General features: G+C 55.0%; 1 protein-coding gene across 1 annotated transcript; it reads left to right on the top strand.

Annotated features, from left to right (window-relative positions):
- The first annotated feature begins 2,190 nt into the window (after positions 1–2,190).
- Positions 2,191–4,334, top strand: CHST14 (carbohydrate sulfotransferase 14). Its single transcript, XM_081228940.1, has one exon. The coding sequence runs from the start codon at positions 2,407–2,409 to the stop codon at positions 3,535–3,537; it is 1,131 nt and encodes a 376-aa protein (XP_081085066.1). The 5' UTR covers positions 2,191–2,406; the 3' UTR covers positions 3,538–4,334.
- The last annotated feature ends 6,814 nt before the right edge of the window (positions 4,335–11,148 follow it).

Genomic DNA, 11,148 nt, shown 5'->3' with positions numbered 1-11,148 from the left:
AACTTGGAGGTGACTTATTCGCATCGTGGTGGGCTGAGTGAAATCCTTGGGAACTGGTCTCCAAGTGGTTGCATGGTGAAGATACCGCCTCATCACCTTGGATCATGCCCCTGGAGAACTGGCCAGCAGAAACTGTTCAAGGGCCTTGGTATCTTGCAACTGGCACTCCTTGCTGGGGAAATGAAGGCTGCATCATGAGGCCAAGGGCTCAGACCGCCTGGACGCTTGGTTCAGTCAACCTAGCCCTAGCCCCAAAGCCTCAGTGTTGACTGTGTTCAAGGTGGGGTGGACCTAAGGCTGTCGGGGTTCCTAGGAGGCAGATAGGCTGCCCAACCCGCTCCTGCATTTTGTAAGGACGTCTGGGCAGCTGCACTTCCATAGAGCTTGTTAGTGGCACAGACACCATCGTGGACATACTGCAGCACTGCCATCAGTGTGCTGTCCACAAGAGTCCCATGAGATGGGCAGTATCCCATCACTTTACAGACGGGAAACTGGTGTGGAGACAAGTACTTTGTCTAAGGACTCCCCCAGAGTAAGTGGCTATTCCTGTATTCAGACTGCCTCACTGTGACTGCTAACACAGAAAACTGCTCAGAGATGAGCACGTGTGACGCAGTTACCGAAAACTTTCTCAAAGTGGTTTTTTCCTCTCCTAGTATAGAAGACGTATTTACCGTTTAAAAGAAAAGAAAAAGAAAAAAGATTTCAGTAGAAATAATCCCACAACCAGAAATCTACCTTCAGTGCTATTGGAAGCAAGGAGCAGTTCGGTGAGGGCTAAACCCTGATGCAGACTTCTAAATCAGTGAATTGGTGCATCCTGAGATGCACCCCAGCATTCAGACAGAGTAGGGAGCCTGTCCTGAGGAGCTGGAAGCCCACCAGGTTTCCCATTCTTTCCCCTTGCGCATCTGCTGTGATCACACTGCTAGGATTGGGCGGGCCATGCGTGAGTCTTTTAGCTTCATCTCATCCTTCAGGAGTCCTCATCCTCTGAATTCCTCAGTACAGTGTGTTCTGGGGTCAGCTGCTTTCTCCCTCCGTGTTTGTGCTCCATTCATCTCTGAAGGATCGTGATTAGGAATTTAAGATTTAGAATCAGACCAACCCACACAGAGTCTCAGCTTCCCTGAGCCTGTTTCCTCAGCTGTGCAGCGGGGATGCGCATAGTACCTACCACCCCGGGTGACTGTGACCACTAAAGAAGGTAATGAATACAACAGATGACACCTGACTCAATAATGTGGGCACTGTTTCAGAGCCTCACGGGCTCCCCGCATGTAACAGGGTGAAGTCTGGATACTTAGCTAGGTGCCCAGTTCAGATCAGTAAAGGCTGGCTACTGACTTCCGAGGCATTCCCCATGTCTGTCTCTAGTCCACGTGGCCAGCCCGGTGCCCCTGAGCACGCCTGACTCCAGGCAAGGAGGCTGCTGCTCTGTGCCCCCCAACTCCTCACCCTTCAAAATGTGTGCTGACCACACCAGTGGTCACGAGGCACCAACTTGTCACTGGCCCCTCACCAGAGAGTGTCCCACCTCTTCAGGCCTGGAAGAGGGAAGACAGAGGAGAGAAGATTCCATTTCCAGACATTTCAGCATTCCGCGGTGGATAAACACTGTAACCACTAGGTACAGTCTTAAATCTAAGGGTCACCGTCGAGCTGAGCCATTGTCAGTGCCTGACCGTCTAGTTCCTCCTTATTGGAGTGGCCAGGACACGGCGGGTAGGAGGAGCACACTGGGGACTCTGCTTCCAGCAATTAAGACTTCCAGAAATTTGGGACTCAAATTTGGGAGTCGGTGGAGAGCACTGCGGGAGCCCCTTGCCTCCAGACCCGCTGTTGGAGTAAGAGCTGGGCCGGGCCAGAGTGTGCGGCAGGGCGTTGCGTGCAGGTCCTCTCCTTCCAGCTCCCTGAGGGCACGCGCTGCGCGGGAGAGGGAACCGCGGCCTGAGTCTTTCCTGCCTTCGGGGCCTCGGCAGCTTTTGAACCCGAAGCGCGGAGGACCAGGACGGCCCTGGCTCAGGCGCCCTCTCCAGGGTGGGGGTCCGCACGCGCCCTCCCAGCCCCCTCGCAGCAGGGGCGCCCGCCCCTCTCCACGCCCCCGGCCTGGGCCCGCCCCCGCGCCTGTGTCACGGCGGGGCCGGGGGCGGAGAGCGCCCGGGCGGGACATCCGGCCCAGGTCCCTCGCCGCGCCCGCCCGCTGCCCGCCGCCCGCTCCGGCGCCGCAGCCCGGGAGTCGGCCAACCCCGCGCGCGCCGGGGCCTCACGCCAGCCCTCCGCTCCCCTACCCCATCCCGGCTCCGCGGGCCCAAGCCCTCGGGCCCGCCCCCAGCCCGAGCCCGCCTCCCGGGCAGCCCTCGGATCGGCCGGGCCGGCGCAGGCCCCCGCCCCGGGAGCACGATGTTCCCCCGCCCGCTGACCCCGCTGGCGGCCCCAAATGGCGCCGAGCCCCTGGGCCGGGCGCTGAGGCGGGCCCCACTGGGCAGGGCCCGGGCCGGGCTGGGCGGGCCGCCCCTGCTGCTGCCGTCCATGCTAATGTTCGCGGTTATCGTGGCCTCCAGCGGGCTGCTGCTTATGATCGAGCGTGGCATCCTGGCCGAGATGAAGCCCCTTCCCCTGCACCCTCCCAACCGCGAGGACGCGGTCTGGCGTGGGACGGTCCCCAGGCCTGGGAGGCTGTCCCTGGATGCGGGGGACTCGGACTTACAGGTGAGGCAGGACGTCCGTAACCGGACCTTGCGGGCAGTGTGCGGACAACCAGGCATGCCCCGGGACCCCTGGGACTTGCCGGTGGGGCAGCGGCGCACCCTGCTGCGCCACATCCTCGTGAATGACCGCTACCGCTTCCTCTACTGCTACGTGCCCAAGGTGGCCTGCTCGAACTGGAAGCGGGTGCTGAAAGTGCTGGCGGGCGTCCTGGACAACGTGGACGTCCGCCTGAAGATGGACCACCGCAGCGACCTGGTGTTCCTGGCAGACCTAAGGCCTGATGAGATTCGCTACCGCCTGCAGCACTACTTCAAGTTCCTGTTTGTGCGGGACCCCTTGGAACGCCTTCTCTCTGCTTACCGCAACAAGTTTGGCGAGATCCGAGAGTACCAGCAGCGCTATGGGGCTGAGATAGTGAGGCGGTACAGGGCTGGAGCGGGGCCCAGCCCTGCGGGGGACGATGTCACCTTCCCCGAGTTTCTGAGATACCTGGTGGACGAGGACCCTGAGCGCATGAACGAGCATTGGATGCCCGTGTACCACCTGTGCCAGCCTTGTGCCGTGCGCTACGACTTTGTGGGCTCCTATGAGAGACTGGAGGCAGATGCCAACCAGGTGCTGGAGTGGGTGCGGGCACCGCCCCATGTCCGATTCCCAGCTCGCCAGGCCTGGTACCGGCCGGCTAGCCCCGAAAGCCTGCACTACCACCTGTGCAGTGCCCCACGGGCCCTGCTGCAGGACGTGCTGCCTAAGTATATCCTGGACTTCTCCCTCTTTGCCTACCCACTGCCTAACGTCACCAGGGAGGCCTGTCATAAGTGACCATGGGTGTGGGCCAGCAGTTGTTGGGGACTGGTTTTGACAATGCCACCTTCTGTGTTGCCATACAGAGAAACCCTGGCTCTGGGGCCTGGGGCTTCTCCAGATGCCTAGGTGGAAAGAATTGCCCTTGGAAGTTCCTTGTCCAGGGTGGGTGCACACAGTGGTTCAGAGGCCAGGGTTGGACAGTTGGCCTGGTGCTCTCCATAGGGGGATTGCTTGGGAGCCAGTGTGATCCTTCTTGCCCTGGCAGGGCTAGATACCAGTTTGCTAGTGTAGCAACACAACTCTTCTCAAGACTGGCTCCACGGCCCTGCCTGCCGGGATTGTGCAGTCCACTTGAGCCAGCTTAACTTAACCTGTAGCCAAACCCAGAGGAGGCACCAATCAGGAGATGACCACAGCGGGGGGCCCTGTGGCTCTGATCACCCGTTCATCCACTCCATTTGCCTCAGGGCTGGAGTCAGCAGTCGTGCCTTATAAATGACTTTTGTATCGTTCCGCTTCAGACTTAAGAATTTCCTACACTTGCCGGGTTCTTTCCCTTTTTTCCAAGGAAAGAAAAACTGAAAGGGCCCTTCCAGGACCTGGCCCTGCAGCATCCAAAGACCCCTGTGCCCAGCCTCTTCTTGGGACTCTGGGCACTCTCTCCCATCCCCCAGGATTGTGACTGTGGCCTGTGTATCTGGCTGCCACTTTTCTGATGCATTTATTTAAAATTTGTACTTTCTGATAGAACCTTTGAGAAGGCTTTGTTTTCCTAATAGCTGAATTTTTAATAAAGCCATTTTGTATACAAAGTCAACATCTCTGATTCTCCTTCTGAGCTCCTGTGTGTCCACCAAGTCCCCCCGATGTCTCTTTCCCCAGGTCAGGAGAGGGAGCTTGAAGGTAGAGTACGTAAGACAAGTTGTAACTTGCTAGGGCTAGTGCAGTGGGCCATCATCATACCATGGAGCCTTTGGGAGCTTCCCATAAGCCATACCAGTTCACTAACTCAGCTTCTGGGATGCCACCAAAGGGCAAGCCCCATTAGGAACGGCTCCAGGTCTAGAGCACATCTACACGATTATTCCCTGAAGCTAAGTAAGAGATATTCCTCCTCTTAGGCAGGGATACTTCTTGACTGAGGAGGCCCTCAGATGAAAAGGGAGATCATTGTGTGAACAAGGGGAGGTTATTCCTGGCATTGAGAATTATAAGGAAGGCAAGGAGGTTGAGTGAGGGGCAGTCTTTTGCTGACTTAGATTCAGAGGAAGTTGTGGGTAATGTGGGAGGAATACAGTCAGGGTAGTAGAGGACAGGCCTCAGTGTGACCCGTTCCCCACTGCTCTCCAGAGATCCCAGACCCACCAGGGGATGGAGAATAGGAGGCTGGGCCAGCCATGCCCATGGGAGAGATTCAAGGTCAGAGCTGGCTTTTCTCTGTTAGTCCTATTTCATACATCCCCAGTGGGAACTGCTGTACTTCAGGGACCTGGGACTGTGGTGAGAAGTGGTGCCCGAGGGGGTGAGGGACGGAGGTGGGAAGAGCCTCCTTGCCAATGTCACTTATACCTAGCCTTGCTATTGGCCTGACTTTGGAGGAGTAAACCAACCCTATTCCCCAAATTTGGGGGAGGGGGCTCCTATAGTCACTCATGTTTCTCTGCCATGACTCACCAGGAGGCCTTAACTGATCCCCTGTACAGGACCTGATCCTCAGGTCCTGGGAAATCCTGGGATTTCACATTTGGCCCTGGGGATTTCACCTCAGATAGCACCTACCATGCGCTGCTGTATCTGTCCAGTTACTTGTCACTCTCTCCCACCAAGAATGTGAATTGTGAGAAGTTGAGACTGTGTCTGTCCTGTTCACGTGACATTCCCAGAACCTAGCCCAAGGGGCCGACAGGAGGTCGATGACCCAGCAGAACCAAGGTATACATCTTGCTGCAGGACAGACGGCACTGTGCTTGGAGTCATCTGGACCGATCAAGTCCCACCTCTACCCCTCACCAGCTGCCTGTCTCTCGGGGCCTCCATGTGCTCCTCTGTATTGTGGGAATAATAATGCCTATCTTATGTAGATCTCTGTGAGAATGAAGACAAAATGAGTTAAAGGGCCCACCCCAGCAGCTGGCTCAATAGGTGTTCTCTGAAATGCTAGTTGAACACCTGATCCCTCAGAGACCTGTGGGGACAAGGGAGAAGGCAGGACACTGCATCCACCCAGCACTGGAGAGCAGAGCTGCCTCTGGGCAGGGCTCCTCTGACCCATGACCCACTTCCTCTGCTAACCAGTCAGATCTTCTCTGAGCTTCTGGCCCCTCAGGAGCCTCCCACCCCCACCCTGCCCCCAGCTTCTTCCTCCTTGGCGGGGAACTGCCACTCTGGACCCATAGCAGCTACTCAGTCCCCCTCCCAAAGCCCTGCAGCCTGGAGCCCAGCTGCTGTGTCTGCTTCGTCTCCTTTCAACCTCACAACAGCCCGGTTCCACAGGTGTTATCCTGTTTTACAGACGTGGAAACTGGCACAGAGAGAGTTAAGTATCCTGCCCGAAGTCCCACCCAGGTCTGTGTGCCTCCCAATTATGGGAGCAGGTGCAACCCAGGTCCGTGTGCCTCCCAAATTATGGGGATGGGGGTGTGTGTGGAGAGTGACCGAGAGAGAGAGAGAGAGAGAGAGAGAGAGAGAGAGAGAGAGAGAGAGAGAGAGAGGAGAGAGAGAGAGGAGAGAGAGAGAGAGAGGGAGAGATTATGGAAGGTGGGGGGAGAGAGAAGAGGGGATGGGGAGGTTAAGGAAGATGAAGGGTGAGAAGGGTGAATGGGGGTGGATTTAGGGGTGTTTGCACACATTCTCCCTCTGCAGTTCTTTCGTTCCTTCATTTGCAGAGAACCCAATTCAGCTCAGCTGACATTTACCAGTCCCTGCACTGGAGGAGTGGGAGACAGATGAAGTCCTTGATGTGGTTAGCTTCTTGGCTACTCTCTGCCAGGTGGAAAAGGGTGCCAGGCCACAGAGCATCCTGACAGCCAGAACCAGACACCTGTGGTGTGGGGAGGAAGGCCTGAGGTAAGAGGGAGAGGGCCTCCTGAGGTGAACTGCCACCTACCGTCATTCTTCTCCCTTGAATCAGCCCCTGAGGAACTTAATTTGTCATCTACCTTTCCTTTCAGAAAAATGGACTTCTTAAAAGAAGCTGCCACGGAGGTGGCAGAGAGTTGTCCGGGTCCAGCTAGCCCTAGTGAGGCTTGCCTTACACTGGGCACCCGGGCCAGAGCCGGGGGTGTGTGACAGGCTCTGGGTCACCAGGAGCGGGGCAAAGGCATTCCCGGGACTAGACGCCTGGGCTGTTTCTTCTTGGGATTCTCCCTTTCACTGGGTCTGCCCTCATCCCCACATGGAGCCAAGCCCTACGCCACTGCCTGGTGACTCTGAAGAAGAAGTCCCCAGACAACTGAGTCCTCCTGGGCAAGGGGGATGAGGCTAGCAGCTTAACTTCTCTCAGCTGAGGGTGATGAACAAGGAGAGGGGAGGAGCCCAGAGGGGCCCGGCCCTCCAGGTCTGGGTCCTGACTCCACCTCCAGGCTCCACTTCTGGTCCATCTTTCATGGCGTCCGAAGCTACCGCCCAGAGACCACCTCCCCTTAGATTCTAAGGTCCTTTCCCCTCCCTTTCCCCCTCCCACCTCTGTCCCACACACACCGCACGGACCCTCTGCAGGAAGCAACAAGGTCCAAGTGGAGTCGCTGACCTGCCCTCTGGGCAAATACAGAGCCCTCACCTTTCCCAGAGGCTGAAAGGGGACCAAGCCTGCGGGCCCCCTCCCAGGATGGATCCAGTGCTTTTATTTATCGAACCAGTCCCTGCCTGGCTTCAAATAAGAGGAAAGACATTCTTTCTCTTCCTAAAGGGAAATAAGAATTAACGATTGGTACTCTGAATTGAGAGCACCTGTGCCAGTCGTGCTGTGAAGTACTTTACACGCATCATCCTCTTCCTTCTTACAACAACCCAGCAAGGTAAGTAAAAGTATTCCCATTTTATAGATGAAGAAAGTAATCCTAAATGACTTGCCCAAAGAGGTGGTGGCGTTGAGATGAAAATCCAGCTCCGTCGAATGCATCACGAATTATCCAGCTCATTGCATTTGCTGATAAGCATTGTGTTCATTTTCTCTAAGTTTTGCGTCCTTCTCTAACCCTCTTTCCCAACACTCCACAGACCTCTCCAGCTATTATAAAATCCTCCAGATTTGCCCACCCTGAGAATCTACTTTCCAGTAGATCCAGGCCATGAATACAGTATTTCTGTTTCTTTTTTTTTTAAATTAATTTAATTTATTTATTTATTTTTGGCTGTGTTGGGTCTTTGTAGATGCACACGGGCTTTCTCTAGTTGCGGCGAGCGGGGGCCACTCTTCGTTATAATGCACGGGCTTCTTATTGCGGTGGCTTCTCTCATTGTGGAGCACGGGCTCTAGGTGCACGGGCTTCAGTAGTTGTGGCACGTGGGGTCAGTAGTTGTGGCTCACGGGCTTAGTTACTCCATGGCATGTGGGATCTTCCCGGACCAGGGATCGAACCCGTGTCCCCTGCATTGGCAGGTGGATTCTCAACCACTGCGCCACCAGGGAAACCCTAGACCATGAATATAGTAGATGTTCAGTCGGGTCTTCCAAGAAGCAGATGCCAAAGCAGAATTAGACGTGCAAGCGATTTACAGGAGAGGGGCTTCCTTGGTGACACAGTGGTTAAGATTCCGCCAGCCTATGCAGGGGACACGGGTTCGATCCCTGGTCCAGGAAGATCCCACATGCCGCAGAGCAACTAAGCCCGTGCGCCACAACTACTGAGCCTGCGCTCTAGAGCCCATGAGCCACAAGTACTGAGCCCGTGTGCCACAACTACTGAAGACCGTGCAGCCTAGAGGCGGTGCTCCTCAACGAAGCGTAGCCTCCACTCGCCACAACTAGAGAAAGCCCCTGCACAGCAACGAAGACCCAACGTAGCCAAAAATAAAATAAAAGAGATTTAGAGGAGAAAACAGCTGTGAAGGATAAAGGGGGAAGGGAGCAGGAATAGGCCGGAAGTGTCTCCTGACACTTGTGAAAGGAGAGTGGGAAGGAAGAATTGGGTGGGAAGAGTCTCAGATTACAGTGCAGCTCTAAGAAAATCTCAGCAAGGCTAGTGGCAAAGGTTGCCTATTGGAGGAGTCCTCCACTGGGCAGAAATGGGGGGACATGAACACTGAAGCAGACTGAAAGGTGCAACGGCTGGGGACTATCCACCAATTACACTTCTCACAGCAGGTTCTCTTGAAAGGAGATGTGAGCAGGGCACCTCCCCGGCTGCCTCACAGACCCAATTTGGTTACTCCAGCTTACGGGCACTGGTCCCCATAGGTTCTGTTGACATAACAACCTTTTCAATAAACAGAAAACAGCTGTTGGCCTAGCAAGAGCCTCTAGATGTCTGGGGGATCTTGAACTAAACTCTTCCCCATGGCCATTCCTTGGCTTTATAGCAGGACTGCTGGCCCTGCTCTTCTTTTGGGCTTTGGAAGACATGTGCCATCATCATGCCCAAATGCCCATACTGTAATTTTCAGGACGTTTTCTTTGCAGTTTACCCAACTCACTGCAGGTTTTGATTATCTTTGGTTTGTGTCACTGTCATTAATTGGGTGGATATTGATGATCACCTTAGCTTAGCTCCCATCTCTCATAGGCTCACATCCTTTCAGCTGAGAGCAGATTCACCCAAAAATTGAGTCTGGCTGCTGGAGCCCCAGAATTCCCAGGGGATACAGTCTAGGCTTCCTCCCAACATGATCATCCAGCTGGACTTAAATGCCAGGGGCAGCCCGAGAGGGAAGCAAAATTCCCCTAAAGGGAACTTCTAGGGATCTTCATGCCCAGGAGCATCAGGTGTTCTGCAGAATCCCCCTACTGAGCTCTTCATACTGCCTGGTCCTGGACCCCTCTGCACGGGAGTCCCCACAGAAACAAAGAGAATCACAGCATTAGTCCTGATTGTGCCATTGTGAGGAGATAAGGAGAACCAAGGTCACGCCAGGTCTTCTTCTGCCCCTCAACCCTCCAGCAGGAAAGCTTTGCCAGCCTCAGCCTTTGGGTGGGGCTTGGGGGACAGAAAAACATGAGGGGCTTGAGGAGCTCAGGAAGGAGGAACCTGTTGTGTTACTCCTACCACTGGCCCTGCAGTGACCCCAGACCTGCTGGGCCACTACTTCAGTGACTGTTTGCAGATAGAGGGAGCCAGGTTTCAATCTCACAGCAGCCCAGGGGGCAGGAAGTCATCAAGTATCCACTGGATCATTTCTCCATCTGCAGCCCTGGCGAGTTGAGCTGCCCCTGAAACCCCCACCAGAGCCCCAGCAGAGTCCCAAGAGTCCAGGCATTGTGACCAGAGGGGCCATCAGAACAGAGGAGTCCATGGGAGCTGGGGTTCAGGCTGGCCCCTGAGTGCTGCTGAGGACCACAGGCTCCCTGGAGGAAGGCCCAAGAACAGTGGGTTTGGCTAGGCAGGTGTGGGGGGAATGGGGCAAGGCTTTCCGGTTGAGGAGCTAAGCCAAACTGGGCACCAGCTGATCCCTGGAAGTCTAGGCATGCCTCCCTCACACACACACCCCTCCCCGCCTCCCAGTGAGAGGAACTATAATGAGCCTCTTCTACAGAAACTGCTGGATTCAGTGGCAGGCTCATCCCCTGGAAGGTGGTGGTGGGGGTCTCCTGCTGCCTGAGTGCAAGTGTCCAGTGATAAAAAGAGACCTGCTCTGATGGATGAAACAGAAGACTGGCCTAACTAAAGCAGGAAAGCCGGGAGGGAAAAGCCAGCACCTGTGCAACTTTGGGGGAGGAGTCTTCGATTCTTGTCCACTGAGACTGCCCTCAGCCCAAGCACATACAGATAACAAAGTGAATAGATGGAGGACTGGGGGAACGATGGGCACAGAGGAGGAACAGAACAAAGAAGGGGACTCAGAGTCACAGCTCAGATGCCTGGCCCTCCCTGAGGCTTTTCTCAGCCACTGGCCAGTTAGCCCCTTCCTCCTCTGAAGTCCCATGGTCCCTAGTACATACTTCTAGGGGAGCTTTCAACCCATGGTGATACTTGTCTACCCCGACCCTATAGGCCGGGAGTTTCCCAAAGACAAGGGCCAGACTTTGTTTCTCTTTGTATTTGTAGCACATAGTAGGTGCTCAATAAAGGTTGAATAAGTCAAGGTCAGATGATTAGATGGATGAATACATGGATGTATGAATGGATGGATGGATGGATGGATAGATGTGTGAGTAAGTGTGTGTGTGTGTGTACATACATGAATGGGAGGATGAATGGCTAAATGGATAAGTAGTTGGATGGATGGATGGGTGGATGGATGGATGAGGAAGTACATGGATGGATAGATGGGCTGCAAGGGGAAGAGAGGAAGAAGAACTTCTGTAGGAAGAGAAATCAAGAATCATAGTGAACATCTATCTGGTGGTTAGCATATTGCTTCTTAAAAGGAGAAGCCTGGAAGGAAGGAGAGATGTTCCACTAAGGAAGCAATAGCACAGGTTTGGGAGATGGAGGAAGCAGCTGAGGCAGGGCTGGGTCCTGGGCTTGC

Source organism: Mesoplodon bidens (genome assembly GCF_964165515.1).
Source record: "Mesoplodon bidens genome assembly, chromosome: 3".
NCBI classification, from domain to species: domain Eukaryota; kingdom Metazoa; phylum Chordata; class Mammalia; order Artiodactyla; family Ziphiidae; genus Mesoplodon; species Mesoplodon bidens.
The sequence above is the reverse complement of the archived record's forward strand: the minus strand, read 5'-3'. Positions and strand labels throughout refer to the sequence as shown.